The sequence below is a fragment of the Anser cygnoides genome, chromosome 7 (genome assembly GCF_040182565.1).
Source record: "Anser cygnoides isolate HZ-2024a breed goose chromosome 7, Taihu_goose_T2T_genome, whole genome shotgun sequence".
Classification (NCBI taxonomy): Eukaryota; Metazoa; Chordata; class Aves; order Anseriformes; family Anatidae; genus Anser; species Anser cygnoides.
The window spans coordinates 12,747,454-12,765,930 of NC_089879.1; the positions used below are offsets into that span (position 1 = coordinate 12,747,454).

The window sequence follows — 18,477 nt, forward strand, 5'->3', positions numbered from 1 at the left end:
AGGCCCAGCAGGCAGAGTGAGGCAGAAGCAGTACCAGCAAACCGCCCTGTTCACAGCCTGCCTCATCCCCAGGGGCATCAAGGGAGAAATCCATTACATCACTCGTGCCCTTCAGTACTGCCTAGTCCTGTGCTGGGAACCAAACAGCACGGAGGGATTTCCCCAGTCCTCAGGATGGCACTTAGCTTGCTAACATGTTCCAGGTCTCCTCCCTGCCAGCTCGCACCAGGCAGGGCAGGGCAGGACAGGGCAGCCCCGGGACGGTTCTTGTGCCTGTGAGCACAAGCGATGCACAGCAGCCCTGCCTGGCTGCCACCACGCAGGCACTCCCATGGGCAGAGGTGTTCTGCGCTGTCAGCACCACGCTCCTGACGGTTCGACTCGTCTTCAGGGCTGTGGGTGGGTTATTCTATCACCTCCGTGATACGAAGCTCCTGTAGGCAAAGCCAGAGAAAAGCAAGGCTTGTCCACATGCAGGTTTCTACCCACACTGTCTCCTGCCAGAGCCACACCTGACACGGCTCTGAAGGTGAAAAGTTTGATCCAGAGCATGGACACGCAAGCACAACGCAGCCAAGGTCCACAAAGCACACAAAAAGGAACCAAGAGGCACCTTCTGGGTTTGAAGGCATGGGTTATATAATCTGAGCCGTCTTCCCACAAGGAGAACCGTTTGACTAATCTTCCTGCCTTAGCTATTGTGAGCGGAGATAACCTCTACTTCCAAGCTTAAACAGATGTGGAAAAAGGCTGTGTGATGAATGTAGAGGAAAAACCTGCCACGCTCCAACTTGTGGACTTGCCCAGCGCTGTTGAGAGCTGCCATCTGATGATTAAGTGACAGGAGAAAGGGCACAAAGGCATCCTTTGGGAAAACAGAAACATACAGAGCTGCATGAAGAACAGCGTTAAGCCATAATATCTCGCTGTTGGTTTCCATTGCTTCTTCAGGTGGTCTGAAGTAGGTAACTTTTTAATCCTTTATTCCCATTATTTATGCCTTTGCTGCGTGACCACGTAGGTGACTCATGCACATGGCTTGCAGCTTACAGGAAACACGGTCGCCACCCTATGCAGCTTGAGGCTGTTCAGTGCCCCTTTCTCAGCTCCATTTCCCCTGGAGAGATGACTTTTTCCACCAGCTTTGCCAAGACTGGTGCTCCTAAGGCATAAACCTGTAGCACGTGCTGCCTCAGACCATGGCCTGGGCATCATCAGATGGCTGTGATCAGCACAGAAAAGGTTCCGTACATCAGCCCCTTAATGCAAGCTGCATTTTAGCATCCTCCTAGACTCACATACAGCATTACTGCACACTGCTAAACAACATGTACATTCCACCCCAGGCACAGCTGCATCTCACTGGTGAATTTTATAATCTTAAGAAATCAGCAAAATTTGCTTTAGGAGGGAAAAATCCTAACATCACGTGGCATTAATGATTTACTCAACTAAATAAAAAAACCTGCCACCTTTGTTGGCTTGGGACCAGCAGTAAAGGAGACTGCTTCCACTATATTACAGAAATTGGGGATAGTTTAGTAAAGCGACATCTGTTCTGATGAGTACAAAGAGACTGCATTTTCATCAACCCTTCCTAAGTGAAACAAATGTCCAAGGAACTGAGTGGTGAAATAATCAGGCTACTAACAGAGAAAGGAGAGAGGATAAGAAACAGCCAGTTCTCAAATCTTAACACCACAGAGGAATGTTACAGACGCCATAACAGTGGAAAACTGGGGAGAGCTGGTCCAGGAGATGTACCAATGTGCCAACACATACTTAACACATGCCCTCACACACAGCCAGGCACTCCTGATGAGCATGACAGACAGCTCTTACATGAAGCATGGCAAGAAATTGAGATTTACTTTCCCTTTTTCTGTCCTTTTTTGCCTGGTCCTGTACTTTTTTTTTTTTAACCCGTGCTGTACACATTTGGTGGCACAACACCGGGCAATGATGAAAAATCACCGTGGTTTTGGAAAAGAAAAGCATCAACAACCACCTTCAAAGGCAAACTGTGGAGCAGAAGGTGAGCAAATAAATTCCGCTCCATACAATCTGATCCACAGAAGATTTTAAGGGCAGATCTGATCAAAGGGCAGAGCTACTAATCCGCTTGATCCTTGTTTATTGACTTCATCATCTTCCTCTGTTCACCAGAACTGAGAGTATGCATTTTCTTCTTGGCCTCTTTGAACTAATATGTTTTATCCTTTACACCCATCCACAGTGAAGGGAGAGAGGCAGTCCACTCCACATTAACTTCTCCTTTCCTTTTAAGGCTGAGCCCAAGTGTTGCATATTCATTACCACATCAAAAACACTTTGCCTGAGGTCTGTCTTGGTGTGCAGTAATGGGTTCAGGACCCCAGCTGTCTGCCTGAGGATTTAGAGCACTGATATTTAATAGTAAATTATAAGGCAGAATATTTCATTTTACATTTTCTCGCTGAGGTAGCATATTTATAATGGTACACTGTAGAGCCACTAAACAAAGATGGGGAGAGCACAGCTTTTCTGTTCACACAATACAGTCTCCTGGTTACTGTGGTCTGGACTCTGCCACTTGAATTTTTGGATGCCAGTCTCTGTTCTTAACCCATTGTTGGATCGTCCTTAAGTCACATCTCCCACTATCTCCCAGTAATACAGCGGAACAAACTGCAATATATTCCTAGCATGTTTACGGAAGCCAATTTCCAGCCCGCTTTACTAACAGCTTTGACAACCAGAGTAACTAATCAAACCAAAATGCTCCACAGTTAGTCATTCTTGGAATTTTGCTGCTGAGATCCTGCTGACACCATTTCAAGGAGTGTGGCACAAGCTCAAACCCTTCTTTCATGTACTGAAACAGCCTAGATCTATGTTCTGACACCTTGCAGCTATATGATTCCTCTGGGTTCTCTAACAACAATCTAGTAAACATACGCAGCATCAGATCTGGACTGCGAAACTTTTAAAAGAACATCAGCATTCTGGAAGGAAACAGCAGAGTAATTAGTTTTTCCTCTAAGTAGTGCCAGATGTGTTTAAAAGTCACAGATAAACATGAGAGCAAAACCTGCATAGTTTGAATTAAAACTAGTAAGAGCACAAACAATCCCCTCCAATAGCTGCAAGCTCACAGATTGCCAGGCTCTGTAAGCTGATAGGAAGCATATTTATCAGAGGAGCTCCTGCTAACTCTTTTTACTCACCAAATCCATCATTCATTCCTGCTTTCCTACTTGAAGTTACACAAGCATGCACCTCCTCAGACTTCCTGTGTTGGGGCAGTACATGCTAAAATAAAGTTCAATTTTCCTCCAGAAAAGCTCCAAGGCACTTAGAGCCTCAGCTTCCAGGAAAACGGTGAACCACCACCTTCTGCTGTGCTACCTTCCCTCGCTGCGATTAGAGAAAAAGATAGGAACAGTTTCGTTCATCTCATGGCAACTGCCTCAGCACCACTGGAATGGCAGCCCTGTGCTTGAACCTGAAAAAAACGCTTTGCCTTATTCTTAATGCATGCATATATCCTTGAATTCTGGCCAGATTGGGTTGTTAGTGGCCTTTAGAGAAAGACATACACAGCTGAGCAACATCAGAGTGGGTCATAGTTCTTTTAGTCACCTGTGTTTATGGGGAAAGAGTGAAAGATTTCTTTCCTGTGACTACTTTTTATTCAAATAATTTTGTCTCCACACTCAAAGTGCTTTTTCTGCTCTATTAGAACCTAAGATAGTTTCAAAAGGTGTCCAGGTGCAAAGCTATTTCCACATTATCTGTTTATCTTTGACAGTGCCTCACTCCCCTCCATGCAACCAGTCCAGTGACTAAGAGATGCCTATAAAGAAGAAAAAATAACCGTGCTTAAAGAAAACATCTTTTGCTTTTATTTTCAAGACATCAGTATTACAATTTTTAAAGCAAGTAATAGGTCAGTTCAGGGACTGACCAACAGCAATGCCTGCAAAGAGGCCAGAGACAACAGATGGTCACCCCTGAGTAACGGCACCACTTTCCTTTATGCAATCAATACCCATGGTCAGCAATGACTTCCTGCCTCCTGCCTAAAGCCAGGGCATCCTCTCCTGAACAGGAAGGAGAATGCACAGCCATCTCGATCTCTTCATCACAGATTGACCCCCCTATTAGCAAAGAGAAGAGCCCACACCACATTACACCAGATCCTGAGAGCACACACTGAAAAGACGACGACACTTCAGCAAGCTCGTGCCCACTGACACCTCAGAGCCCATAATCACACGCCTCCGGGCTGTTCTTCACATAGAGCTGGAGGAAGCCTTTGAATGTCTGCGTGTCAGTCATCGTAGCCTGGACAGCAGGGTCCTCCTTCATGGCCTCCATCCAGCGCTGGAGCTTTGGAGCATGGCTCAAGGAGCTATGGGAAAAGGAAAGAGTCTGAATAACGCCAGTGGGACATCAGGAGGGCATCAAGGAAGCAAAAGAGCGGGACATCAGGAGGGCATCAAGGAAGCAAAAGAGCTTTAGAGGTTCTGTTTAATGGCTTGTTTTGCTTTCTCTCTCAGTGTAACATTTGGCTCAGAGCGGGTGACAAATACATATCAAATCGTAGAAGAGAGACCGGCACCTGGAAAGTAAGAGTTCTTACAGAGCACATGCACTCTGCAAAGCTGAGCTAAACAAACAAAAAAAGAACACTTATTGTGCAAGACATCAGCATGTTTCTGCTTGCATTATTCCTGTGCAAAAGAGACTTTACTCTTACTTCTCATCTGCTCCGAATTGAAAGTAGAGGCTTGTGCACCACTGCCTCCCTCTGGAGCACTTTGTTAGTAGCGATTCTTTAACAGATTGTGTGCAGCAGTTGAGTCCTTCTCCACAGCTCACAAATCCCTTCTTTCACAAACCAAGGTAAGCTCTGCAGCTTCTACTAGCCTGCAACCCAGCAGCTCAAAAAGCAGACTGTCTATCGAGGAAACCAAGCATTCAACTAACCAACAAAATCCACAGATCCACTCTGATACGCCCTTGAGAAAAACTGTGTGGCAAATTGAAAGCTTAACAGTGTCCATTGTTCTTTTCATTCTCTTCTGGCACACTACCTAGAGTACTTCGCATTCCAGTTTCCAAATCCCAAGGTTTGTTAAAGCATAAATTCTCTAGGTAGCTCCTAACCTTTACCCAGGAAGCATCTTTTCTTAACATAGAGTGGCTGAGCTCCTCAATCACTCAAGTACCTTGATATTTCTAGGCCTACAGTTCTGTGTTGTTTGTAGTACTTCCCCTTCCCATCAAGGGCCAACTCAGAAGACAAAGCATGTCAGCAGTCCATCGGTGAAGTCCTCATCTTACAGTGCCAGAAGTCTCAATTCATGCAGGATTCCCTGCATCTTCCTCATTCTTCAAGAATACTTCAGGCAACAGGGTGCCTCTAACTGTACCACACTCATTGTCCTGGTTTGGGCTGGGATAGAGTTAATTTTCTTCCTAGTAGCTGGTATGGTGCTGTGTTTTGGATTGAGGATGACAATAACATTGATAACACACCAATGGTTTACTGTAAGCACTGCTCAGCAACAATTAAGTCAAGGACTTTACAACTTCTCATTACCACCCTGCCAGCGAGGAGGCTAGGGGTGCGCCAGGAGCTGGGAGGGGACACAGCTGGGACAGCTGGCCCAGACCGGCCAAAGGGATGTCCCGTACCTTATGCATCATGCTCAGCAATAAAACTGCGGGGAGCTGGCCAGGGGGGGCTGCTGCTGCTCAGGGAGCAGCTGCATACTGGTCATCAGGTGGTTAGCAATTGTGTTGTGTTGTATATTTCTTGTTACTTTTTTTGTTGTTCTTTCTTTCCTTTATTTTTTCCCTCCCCCTTCTCTCTTTGAACAGTCCTGATCTCAGCCCATGTGTTCTTGCACTTTTCATTTTTCTCTGCCATCCCACTGTAAGGGGGGGGGGGGATGAGTTAGCCAACGGCTGTGTGGTGTTTAGCTGTCTGCCAGGTTAAACCACAACATTCATCTTCTCATTTTAGCACCCACATCCTCATACAAGCTGACTCTTCAGCCCTGTGTTAAACCAGCTATAAATCAGTTCTCCTTTGACACCATTTCCTTATGTTAACCCAATACCATGGCAACTGGAGCTGTTTAAGGATGTGCCAGACCAAGACACGTATGTATAAAAAATCCAATGCAACAGGGACAGATGACCTACAGCAATGCAACATATGATTTACCTACCTCAAAACAAAATGAGCCTCCTTTATCAGCCCAGAACTTCCAAAGAGGATCAGAAGATTTAATCCCAAGCTTGAGGTTTCAGACCAAGAAATTTGAACCTAGGTGTCCATACCTCTACCCCCTTCAAATAAGGCCCATTTTCATCTATGATGTAGGAACGGAGAGAAAATCCTGCATTTTGATTGCTACTTCTGAATCTGCCAAAGTTATTTGTTAAGAAAACAAATCTGAAAGGTCTGTTTAAAGCCTTTCATTTGCTTTTGTTTTACAGAAGATTCCTTAACAACACATCTCTGCTTTAGGATGCTTTCCCTCACCCCAAAACTGTAACAATGCACTCACTCTCTTCAGCAGCCCCTAAAAGTGGCCCATTGCTGCAGCACACATGTAAAGAATACTTATGCTGAGGCACTTCAGTACATGCTAAAAGCCAGGCAAAGTACTCACTCAGTCAGCTCAAATGCTTCCAGGCGTTCAAACCAGGGCCAGATCATGTAGTCAATCATGGAGACCGAGTCCCCACCATAAAACGTAGTGTTGCGTTTGGACAGAATCTGTGAGGGGCAAGAGAGGACAATTAACCTCAGAGGGAAAATTACCACATCAGGACCCTGCAGTAACAAAAAGCCCAGCTCATAGTGGAATGCAGGCATGCTGAAAGAATCAGACGGGAAATAACGCAGATACAGCACATTTCTCCTACACATGCAATATCTGGGGAGTCAGAGCTGGTCAGTAACACAGTTGTGGTATCAAGTTTAACTATTTCATACACTGTCAGTCCAGCTCTTCTCCAGTGCTGGTTAAAAAACTGCCATAAGTTATTAATCACTAGGGATCTGCAACTTGTGTGTAAATAAAAAGGAATTTAGGTCTTAGAATCTATCAGTTAGTGATTTGTTATCTGTAAAAAAGCAATAATGGCAGAGACTAATCAACAACACATACACACTTCTAGAGCAAAGAAGTCAGCCAAATGTAATATCCAGATAAAGTAGAACATGGTTTTGGCAGAGACTCTCTTCCCATGACACTTGAGGGCAGTTAGTACCAGGACAGCGGTTCTGACATCACATGTGGAACTGGATTTGATTCCAGGTGCAGAGGAACAAGTATGACATTCACATACACCAGAAAGAGACCCCCACAGCTCAGCACAAAAAACAGAGCCACAAGGAATGTATGAGCCTTTGCAGGAAGTTCTTGAAACATGTCAGAAGCCTAAGTGTAACAAGTGCCACAGTGATCCAAGCTCAGTACACTTTAGCAAACTTCCAGATCTTGGTCTCTTCTTTTAGGAATCTGCCCCCCCTGTTTCCAGACACTTTGGCATTTTTAAGATCGAACTCCAATGGAACTTATACCGTGCCCCTCAGCCCCCATGATCTATCGAGCTTTAGAACAGTCCTTCAGGAAACATCTCATGCTGTTTGAATCACCAGAAGTCTGGCAGAAAATAACCTGACAGTTGTGTTATCTGTAGGTTCCACAGTCCCAGGGACAGGAACACAGCTCCCTCTACTGGATAGCAGCAAACTAAATACAGCAATGTTTGCAAACACTTCCCTCTTGAATTTATCTTGCAATGGGCTGAGTGACATTTGCATGGCTTTGTCCCTTCATCCCATCCTTAGCCAACCTTTTGCTGCAAAATCCTTCAGAGTACAGTAAAATAGAGATACCAAAAGAGCAGCAAGTATTTCACAGCATTAATAAAGCAGGAAGAAGGTTAATTCTTCCTTAAGGTTTAATAGGTTTGTATTTCAGGGAAGTGAAATACTTGGATTCTTGGGAGAAGCTAAGTGTATCAATAGCAGCACTGCTCCAGCATCAGCCTGATCAGACAGACGAGACTACCCTGAGAACAATTTTAGTTCATCAATTCAAGGGGGCAAGGAAACAGAAAGCACGGGACTGTTCGGAGAATTAGGACAAAAGCTATTGGAAGCTTTGCACAGGAAGCAAAACATGCTGGGGGAGGATTGCTTCTTACCTAAGCCAAACAAGCATTAGTTGTGGCTGCTAAAAATGCAGAAGGAATGGGTTTGTGATAAAGACAAGTCTGGCAGCTGCTCAGGCTAGCCAAGAATCCCTGCTGACACTGAATTAGGATTGTGAAGCTCCTTGTACAACAAAGCCACCTGGCACTTGCTGGAGCTCTGCTGCAGATGCACTGCACAGCCAAAGCAGAACACAGCCCACGGCTGGATTTCTGCAAGGGACAGATTACACTCTGCTCCCTCAGCCCACTTGTCCCCTGCCACCAGAAGATACGCAGGCAGAACAAAGATGAACTTTTAAAGGAAGAAGGTTCAGTTTCATCACCAACGTATCTTCAGCAGAGCTACAGCACAGATGCTTTTCAGCAGCCAGAACTCCTCAGCCTTTGCTGCTAGAACATGCTGCAAGGCCTCCTTACATTTAAAGCTGAACAAAGACATCTAAGTTGTCAGCTACAACTCAGAAGTCTCCCCATATCCAACACAGATTTCATCATACAGATGAATTTCAGTTTAGCTACTTGGAATTTGCTCTAATGGTGCTGTTATGCATCCTAGGCTGGGGGGAGTAAATTGAAAGACCATTCATTGCTATAGCTACCAACCGAACGAGAAGAGATCTATCTCCAAATACCAAAGCATGGGTGGAGGGACATAAGGGGAAAACTACGTAACTGCCAACTTGCTCACTATTGTCAAATGCTCTTACCTCTTCAAGTTTGCCTAACTTTTCAGTAACCTCTGCTTTCTGAGCTGTGGTATCCTGTCCATCCTTGACAGCCGCAGCATACTTGAAAAATAGAGGTGTTATCTGTACAAATGAAAGGAGAAAGTTTTTAGTATCACTATTACAATAATACAAGCAAGTCACTCAGAGCTTAGGACATTAAGTTAGATGTTAAGATGTTTTTAAAAAGTCCATTAACAAAAATCTTTTATACTTCACAAAAGGTAAAGGCTTAAAGGAAGACAAAATACGAATACTAACGGATTTTAGTCCTGTAGTGACAGAACAACGAAAAGAGGAGCATGTTTCCAGCTTGCATGTACTATGAACAAAGTAGCAAGGTATGAACTAATATTCTTTTCCCAGGTACACGCTCCTGAAAACCAAATGCAGCCCAAGATATTCAGGCTTCTAGAGATCTGTACATTTTTTAATTCGGAAATTGCCAGATAAGTTAGTATACAGTACAGAAAGTTGCCCAGCAGTTAAGCTCAACTATATTTTTAGAAGTTCATATACAAGCATTTTTCTAAGATCTTGTCACTCATACAACCAACATTCATAGCACAATTCATTTCTTGCAAGATGGTTCCCTGTAACTCCTTCACAACAAGCCTTTCTGAATAGAAATAATGAGAAACATATTCTTCCCCTGCCCTTTTATCCCCCTTCTTTGTCCACATCTTTTTTTCATAGCATCTTGTATTCCTTCCTCTTCTCTATTGCTTTATATCCAAAACTTCTTTCACTTCCTAGATCCTCCAAAGCACGTGCTTGCACTACCTACATTTAGGGTACAGAGAGGTTATCTGCAGCCAGCCACAGCACCCGCCTCCACCCCATACCGAGAGCCGAAATCAGGGTGCTTACAGAGGTCCAGTGTCTATGGCCACCTGCAATCTCTTGGCCTTAGCTGTAGGCTGTCTCAGTCAGGCACTCTTCACATTCCACATTCATACAGTGTGTCCTATAGCAACGCTCAGATTAAAATACAGCAATTGTCACTGCCTATGTCTCAAGCATTCAGCTAGTTTGGCCTCTATTATAGGCCTCTACTATATATATATATATATATATAATAGGATGCTCAAAATCCTGCCTCTGTCATACACACTTTAACTAGCTTAGCTGTCTTCCTGTATCCATGCCTTCACATTAACACTGGAAGCAATTCAGATGCACAGTCATTTGCATAAGCTAATAGCAAGAGACTCAAAATTTCTCAGGTTAAATTTAAATGCCATTTATTTGGCTTTCCTATACATGAGACCCCTCAAGAGATGAAAGCAGCATTGGTTGTTAGTTAGTTAGCATTAGCATCTGGAGATTTGGAAGCTCTAGTAAAGTAAGGAACACAATCTACCCTGATCACACAGTACCTTTGAGAAGCGTTCCAGGAGCATCTTCTGAAAGGCTCGCTCATATGGGTCCGAAGGCAACAGCTTCTTCCCTGGAAACGCTTCATCCAAATAGTCGCAAGTGATCGGGGACTCATAGATAAGCTGGCCCTTGCGGGTCTCCAGAATAGGAACCAGCCCATAGGGGTTCTTCTCAAAGAGCCAGTCAGGTTTGTTCTTCAGATTGATGTTAATTACTTCATAGCTAAAAGAGTAAAGGAAACAAAACCCAAACATGTTCAGCCCCACTGCAGTCTACTCCATACCACAGTGAAATGCAGTCAACAGCTACAGTAGTCAAGAGGCTGAATCCTCATTCTCCTGGTCTCCCCGGCCTTCCTTGAAACCCCTTCCAGGACTAAGCAATTGACACTCAGAAATACTGCCAGGGAGCACTTCCCTTCACCAGAGAAAACCAGAGCTGACTTACAATGATTTGTTTATTAACTTAATAAGACACACAAACAGTCTGTGAGCACAGAGCAGCAGGCCTTCTAGTCATGCTAAAAACAAAGGTCAAGCTTGGCATATAGCACACTTACCGCATGTAAGTTCAGGAACATTCCGAGAAGGAAGCACTTAATTGTATTTAAGCCACACTGCAATTAAGAGCTTCAGCAGAACTTTAATCTGACTTTGCACAAAAGTGCAAGTCTTCCCTGCCTGTGATAAGCCTTCTACCTTACATAGAAAAGGAATGCAAAGCAAAGGCAAAATAGATATTCATTAAAAAAAAAAAGACACAGGAAATTTGTCTACTAACAAAGCATAAGTTACATTCCAGCATGACCCCCAGAAAACCCATACAAGGTTTGCTAAATGCTGCTGAACCTTCAAAACAACCAAAAGTTACCAGAAGGTAGCAATAAAAACCCTCCAAACCACTACACTAAAACACACCTCCCAGCCCTCATATCAGTCCAAAGACACTAAATAAAGACAGAATTACACTGACATGGACATTTTAATGCATCTACTTTTATTGGGGGGGGTGAAAGACACAGACACCACCAACACACACCACCTTGGCATCAGAGGAGAACTGAGGGGTTAGCAGTTGCTACGCTCCCAGCCCAGTGCTGGTTATTGAACTTGGGACAGTCTTGGGACTTGCTGGGGACCAGCAGATGAAGAACCCCATTACTCTGATGCTGTGAGCTGAGGGAAGCATTACTCAGCATTTGGAAACATGTAAATGACTTGGCTATCTTGAAATACGAAAACACAACAATTACTGTCTTCTATAAACTTATTACAACACAAGAATAAGAATGCTTTATAAGATGGTACTTTTCCTTCATTAAAAATGTCATTTGCTTACTCCTACGTTTCACTAATTGGCAGCATAAAGGAACACTGAAGACTTGTATCTCCTTGAATTTTTGCTGCACCTTACACCAAAAACAAACATACACCGAGGCTCTCCTTACGCTTACTCAAAGCAGGTTTAAGTGCTATTACTGCAAACTTTTAGGAAGAAAACAAATCAACTTCCGGGTTTGTTTGCTTGTTTTCCTTCGGATTTACTTCAGGCCTTTACATTACTGACCTCACACCCAGCCTAAGTACCTCCCACTTCAGAACAGCCTCTCCCTCCCCACCAAACATACTTTCACACCAAGAAACGCAAGCTTTATCACAAAACCGCCCCCGTTTTCCCTCAGTTACCGCGGGGATATTCAGCCAGGAGTTATTGAGGGCACCCAGGCAGGACGGGGGAGCCTCACCTGATGCCCTTGGCTCTGAGGACGAGGCGAGTCCGCTGGGCAAAGGGGCAGAAGCGCATGCTGTACAGCCGGATCAGCCCCTCGGGCACCGCTCCGGGGGCCGTGCTACCTGAAGAGGAGAGAAGAGGCCCCACCGTTACACCACCGCTCGCCCCCCTCCGGTGTCCGCAGCCCCGGCCCCCCCGGGCCGCCGCTTACCCTTGCCCAGGCTCCGAGAGTGCTCGCCCGCCATGCTGAGTGCCGCCCGGCCACTGAGGACTGCCTCGCGGGGCGGATCCTGCCTCAGTTCGCTGCCCTCGCCCCCTTTTTATACTGACTGAGTGCTGACTTGTAATCTCTGGCCGCCAATCGCCTGTGGAAATGGAAAATCTAAGGGAAAATTGCAGCGGTGGGAAGGGCACGGGTGTTTCACTCAGCCCTCACGCCCTCCTCCTCCGGGACCTCCTGCAGCTGCGCTGCTTATCGCCCTTCAAACCGAATCCCAGACCACCTTGAAAATAATGAGGGTTTCTCTCTCCTGTAGCCATAATACTTCATGATGGAAACCTAAGGGAAGGGGACAGATCGCCTAGCCGATGAGGGGGTATGCTGAAGGCTAGGTTTAATTTAATTGTTACCTTGCAAATACAAAAAGGATTCGTGCTTGCTTCTGCAAGGATGACCAGTGGTGGCATCAGCACACACAGAGCACACAACAGAATCACAGAGAAGATCCCCCCGTTTAGTTGAGGTGAGAGCACCAGGGACTTCCCCATACCAGCTTTCCTTGGGGGTACAATAGCGGAAATAAAGGAGCTTTCCACTTCACATATTTCAGTGTCCAAGTTGACCTGTGGTCCCAACCATGAAATGCCCCTTCCAGGGCTCCCCACATTTCCACCCAGCCTTCAAGTCAGAGCTCTAAGTTGCATGGAAACGGTGCGTTTGTGGGCACATGTCCTGGCCACGGACATGTCTCTGTCAAACCTGTCAGTGCTAATAGAGATCTGGAGCTTTCTGAGAGTCACCAGGGGATCCATGCTTATACAATGAGGGAAGTTTTGCCTGCTGTTGACTTTTAGTTTGGTTTTGTCACTGTAGCTGGGCCTCAGGCATCCTGTCACAGACCAGTATTTTTCTGGGGAGGTCCTTCCTGCTGGCAAACACTGAGATGGCCACCGGTAAAGTCACCACAAACCTGACACCATAATGCACTCAAATACAACATGAATTTTTGTCAAGTCATTAATTACATAATCAAACAGCAATAAGCAATTTAACAGTAGAAGGGAGTGGTAATTCATTGCACAAGCCTGCCATGCCCTGGGCAAATAGAACCCATATGTAAGACATCCTTTCTAACAAGATAATTCCTCCCACCCTTAGAAGAACTGTGTCAGAGGACATTCCTTGTTCTGCTGACAGCCTACTGTTAGGACAGTTTCAGCAAGATCTGGGAAAAAAAAAAAAAAATCGAAGTTTATTTTAGCGGTTAAGACCATGGACAGTCTGCTACCTCAGAACCCAGAGACAGGCACACACAAATCCAAGGTACAGTCGCAACGTTACAGACCTGCGTGCTGCAATAAATAGCCCCTCAGGGACACAACAGAGCCAGTGCCTGAGAACAGCAAGATCTTCTTACCACAGGGAAAAAATTCCTCATCGTGTTTTGGTTTTGTGCAGCATGGATCACAGACAGTGACAAGAAGCATGCTACAGGCTCATGTGGCAGTCAGTAGAGCTGTGAGTAGGTAGCACTGTATGGGAGCTGCACACTGCTACAGTACAGAGAGGTAAGGACTACAGTGAGAAACTGTGAGCAACACCCCTTTAAGGATGAGAAGAATGAGGTATTACTGTTAGTTCTGCTTTTAAAGTACTTGGGGATTCTTACTGTGCTAATGCCAAAAGCCATAGATGTGCAAATCCTAGAATCACTAAGGTTGGAACAGACCTCCAAAATGATCTGGTCCAACCATCCCCCTACCGCCAATGTCACCCGCTAAACCATGCCCCTAAGCACCACATCCAGCCCTTCCTTGAACCCCCCAGGGACGGTGCCTCCACCCCCTCCCTGGGCAACCCGTCCCAATGCTGACCCCCCCCAGAAGCAGCACCGCAGCCGTACTCCCTCCTCTCCCCAGGGGCCACCTTCTCTTCAGCTGCCTCTGAGGCTTCACCCCAAGAACTGCCTGGGGTGCAGGGCCTCCAGAATAAAGAAACAGGGTGACAGAGGACAGGCGCGGCCGCACCGCTAAGGAAAAGCCCAAACACCACTGAAACAGCAGGAAAACACAAACAACCCCCCGGGCAGGCTCCGCACTGCCCACCTAACAGCAGCACCGAGCCCCTCACCCTCCTAGCCCTTTAACTACCGAGACTATTGCCCCCAGCAGCCGCCTGCTTTAACCCCGCGGGCAGCCCGCCCCAGCTAATCGCAGCGGCCCTTCGGGTCGCTAGGAGACGGCGTCCCGGGCCGGCGGGGCGGGCGGCATGGCGGCGGGCGGCATGGCGGCGGGCGAGGAGCGGGCCCCGGCGGGCGGCCGCGGCCCCGGCCCCTCGGCCCCGGAGGCGGCGCTGGACGTGAGGTGGGGGCGGCCGGGCCAACCCCCTGCGGGCCCCTGCACGCCCTGCGGGCCGTGCCCCTGCCCTGTGCCCTCTCCCCTCAAGGCGTGACTCGGCTACGGCTTGTTCTTACTTATATTTTTCTTATTTTTCTTAATTTTCTTAATACCTGGCCTCGTGAGCCCGTGCAGTTTGGTGCTGATCGTGGCTGCGTCCCTCTCCTGTTTTACCCTGACCGCCCCAGAATCTGGGATGTACTTGGTTGTTTGTACCTCTTGTGCCCCACCATCATCTCCTGCTATGGCTCTTAATTTCCCTGGAATTTTAAGTCCTGCCTTTCTCCCTCACCATCTTGACCTTGGCTGAGCCTTTCACAGCAGTTTAGACTGTTTAGATATTTTTTCCATGTAATGGAAGAGATGCTTAAGCTTTCTAATCCAATGCAAGTATTTTAGCTGTTTCATCAACCCCCGTGGCGTGTATGGGACAGCTCCCCAGCTAGAGGTGCACAGCTCTTTAGTGGACAGAAATCTACTTACTATCTTATTAACTTATTAAAAGGAGATTCAAGCATCAACCTGAAACATTCTCATACTTGCAGAGTAAAAAAAAAAAAGCACCATCCAAAGTATGTCACTGCTATGCAGAGTGGGTCCCTTGTGCAAACTGGTTTTGCGTGGTAGAGCCGTGACCCAGTTTTTTTGCTTTGTGGAAAAAAAAAATAGCATTATTAAATGAAAGCATTATGCAATGCAATGGAGAAAAAAAAGTGCCCTTTTAAATGTTGAAGCACAGTCCATTTCCATAAAACAGAAACGTTTAAAGTTTGCCTTTCCTTTATGCATTCTAGGTTAGCGTTAGCAGAATTGGTATGTATATCGATATTAGAAGAAAGTGACAACGTTATTTTGCAGTGGGAAGGGGGAATACTATGTTCTGTGTCTTCAGAAAACACAGAACCTTGACAAAACTAACGGTTACATATAAAGCTCTGTTTTGAATGAACTATGAACAAGCATTTTGCAATGACAAAATACACTTTGAATGCTCAGTAACTCTGAGTACTTTGTTCCACCTACATTTCAGCAGCCAGCAAAGTTTGTCACTGAAGTGCTTCTGACACTCTGTGTTTATACGGAGCTGGAGACAAAGCATGGAGAACGTGTGGGGGAGCCACGGCTAGTTCCGTGACCCACAAGTACTGCATCGCTCATAGCTGATGTCAGATCAGTCTGAATCCTTTTCCTTGTAAACCCTTATCGATTGCATAAGGATACATTGTGCAGTCAGCCCGTTAATTTATCCCTGCACACACATTTTCTAGAATCTTTTTGCAGAGGTAAAACAAAAGTTGAAACTACTTCATTTCCACGGACTCAGATCTAGTGCTGGAGAGAAGCATCGAGCTGGTCCTGTGACCACGTTCGTAAAGGTCTGCTTGTGTGCCGTGGCAGGTCGTATGGTTAGCGCTCATGTGAAAGGGCCGGAAAAGCACTCATCAGCTGACATGTCTGGGCTCTGTTCCCATGACAGTCAGTTCATTTGCAAGAATACATGGTCAGTGCATTCTCACTCCTCTCTGGCTGTGCTTATTCATCTGGTGTGTAGCAGAAGAGGCTGAGTAGAAACTGCTGAGAAAGGATGACAAACGTTACTGCTGGGCATAAATACCTTAAGACTAATCATTAAAGAATGTCCCTAATTATGGCAGCCCTGAGGCTATAATATAATTTAATAGAGTACAGAAGATCAGCAGTTGAACTGATCTTAAGACACATTCATGAAAGAAGTATAAAAATGCTGCTTGCAATTGTAGAGGGCAAAGATCTCTTCCAGCCCACTGCTATGTGGGAGAGGATAAAAGACGGAAAGGGCTTGAATAGAAACTAGAAGGGGCAGTGCTGACAGTAGTGTTGGACACAGGGTGCTGGTACGCTGCCAAAATGGTGATACCATGGTACTGCCAGGCTCAGCTGCGGCTCAGACATCTTCACTTAGTGGTAAATGCAAGTCCCTTTGATAAGGGGGTGCTGATGTTGGTCCACGCCCTTTCTCAAAGATAAAAGCCATCTGCAGGTGGTTACAGTCTTGTTGGTATGTTGCAAGTTCTAAAGGTGACTCAGCTTCAGTAATTTATTTCAGTCCCTGAAGTTTTACCGTGTTCAAGTACTGGTGTCTTTAAAGCAGAACAGTCCCTTTAGTTAACTTCATACAAAGACAAGACAAGCTGTGTCTTTTTCTTTGCTATTTTACAGCAACCAGATGAACTATGAAACTTTACAAAAGGTTAAGTAAACATAATCGAGTCCCTAGTATGGATCGTACTTGTGTGATTATTTCAGAATTAAGGTGTACTCCTTTACTATGACCTATGAGTATGAAAACAAAGCCTGTGAACTGGCTAACTTTATTGTTAATGAAAAGTGAAATATAAGCATCTCTCCAAGTTCTTGTGTCAGTCCTTTGTGCTCCATCATGGTAAGATTACCCCTGTGTTTTTGGAAACGATCTAGCGATTCATGGTACTAGAAGCTGAAATTCTTGTGTTTTTGCAAGTTTGGTATGAGGATGAATCTAACAAATCAGAAGCATCAGACCAGCATATGTTTAAGCTGTTAAATTCCCTTTTTCACAGTATTTTGAGAAACGTGTGTCTGTGAGTATTGTTTTAACACAGAGTTGTTCTTTCTTAAGTTGGGTTCAGGGATTTTCGAAAAAGAACTTTGGCTTTATCAACAATCAGACCGTCTGCTACCCTTGTGGCAATTACATCCTCTTCCTGGACATTAAAACAAAGAAGACGACAGCGCTGCAGTGTCCGACCGGCCAGGTGGGAGCCTTCGCAGTGAACGCGAGCAGCGAAGTGCTGGCCTTTTCAGACCGGAAGCTGAATCCCCTCATATATATCTACAGCTTTCCAGAACTGAACAAACTGACAGAATTAAAAGGTACCGGTGTGGTAATGTTCCCTGTTGCTATTCCATTAAAACGATCTTTTAAGCAGCCAGTTTCTGAAGGGTGGTTGTTAGTTTTTTTTTTTTTTTTGAAACACTAGAGAAACGGTGTGACAGGAAACTTTCTAACGACAAGAATCGCCGAAAGGATCATAAAGAACTTGCCATTGCACTACTTTCAGTGAGACTCAAGCTAGAGAGGAATAGGACAATGTAAAATTTAACTGTTAGAAAGGGAAAACAAATGGAATGAAATGGAATTCATTACAGGAAAACATAGTCTGAATAACAAAGCAAGATCATACTGCAGTAGGTTCCCAAGCAGACTGCTGAGATGGTTTGATGCTGAGACATCTGAGATGTGAGAGGAATTAGGGATCTTTTAGTTCACGTTTAGAGGCTGTGATCTAATACATGTTTCCCCCATTCCATGATATTTCTCTCTTTAGTTAAGTTGCTTACCCTATCTATGTTTCAGTTTCTTTGCACTTTAAGTAAGGACCATAACAGTTCCTTACCTCACGTAGATGAATGAAACTGACTGCAAAGGATTGCAGGGCACTTGGGGAAAAAAACACTACAAATTTGAGGTATTAGTGAAACAAATTTAAAAAAAAAAAAAAGTCCAAACAGTGATACTTAAGGAACATTTTTATGATCAAATTAAAACAATTTGGTGTGAAGCGAAGGAATCACAGCGTCTTTGAAGACTGGATATAAAGGAACTGACAAAAGCACTTTATTTGCCATAGTATACAGCAAAGTCTGGGCAATTAGAGCTTACATTCTTTGTTTTTATGTTTTAGGTAATGTTCAGCTGGACTACACTGTACTTGCGTTTAGTTTCACAGGCCCTTATCTAGCCAGTTACTCTTCAATCCCGGAATTTGTTCTTTCAGTATGG

General features: G+C 45.1%; 2 protein-coding genes across 5 annotated transcripts in view; one reads left to right on the plus strand and one right to left on the minus strand.

The window, feature by feature from the left end:
- Positions 1-3,861: 3,861 nt before the first annotated feature.
- GSTO1 (glutathione S-transferase omega 1) overlaps positions 3,862-18,477 on the minus strand; it is a 59,210-nt gene continuing 44,594 nt past the window's right edge. The window contains exons 3-8 of the mRNA XM_013174522.3: positions 12,271-12,424; positions 12,073-12,181; positions 10,328-10,550; positions 8,931-9,032; positions 6,669-6,775; positions 3,862-4,393 (exon numbers count right to left, since the gene is read on the minus strand). Of these exons, the coding sequence (XP_013029976.1) occupies positions 4,240-4,393; positions 6,669-6,775; positions 8,931-9,032; positions 10,328-10,550; positions 12,073-12,181; positions 12,271-12,304 (729 nt within the window). The 5' untranslated portion in view covers positions 12,305-12,424 and the 3' untranslated portion in view covers positions 3,862-4,239. The remainder of the gene's footprint in view (positions 4,394-6,668; positions 6,776-8,930; positions 9,033-10,327; positions 10,551-12,072; positions 12,182-12,270; positions 12,425-18,477) is intronic.
- CFAP43 (cilia and flagella associated protein 43) overlaps positions 14,440-18,477 on the plus strand; it is a 44,756-nt gene continuing 40,718 nt past the window's right edge. For 3 of the 4 annotated variants that reach the window (XM_048060362.2, XM_048060360.2, XM_048060361.2), the window contains exons 1-3: positions 14,440-14,642; positions 17,314-17,567; positions 18,380-18,476. In XM_048060362.2, the coding sequence (XP_047916319.2) occupies positions 14,548-14,642; positions 17,314-17,567; positions 18,380-18,476 (446 nt within the window). In that variant the 5' untranslated portion in view covers positions 14,440-14,547. Of the gene's footprint in view, positions 14,643-16,170; positions 16,906-17,313; positions 17,568-18,379; position 18,477 lie in introns of those variants that run through there. The other variant, XM_013174514.3, reaches the window with a different exon arrangement.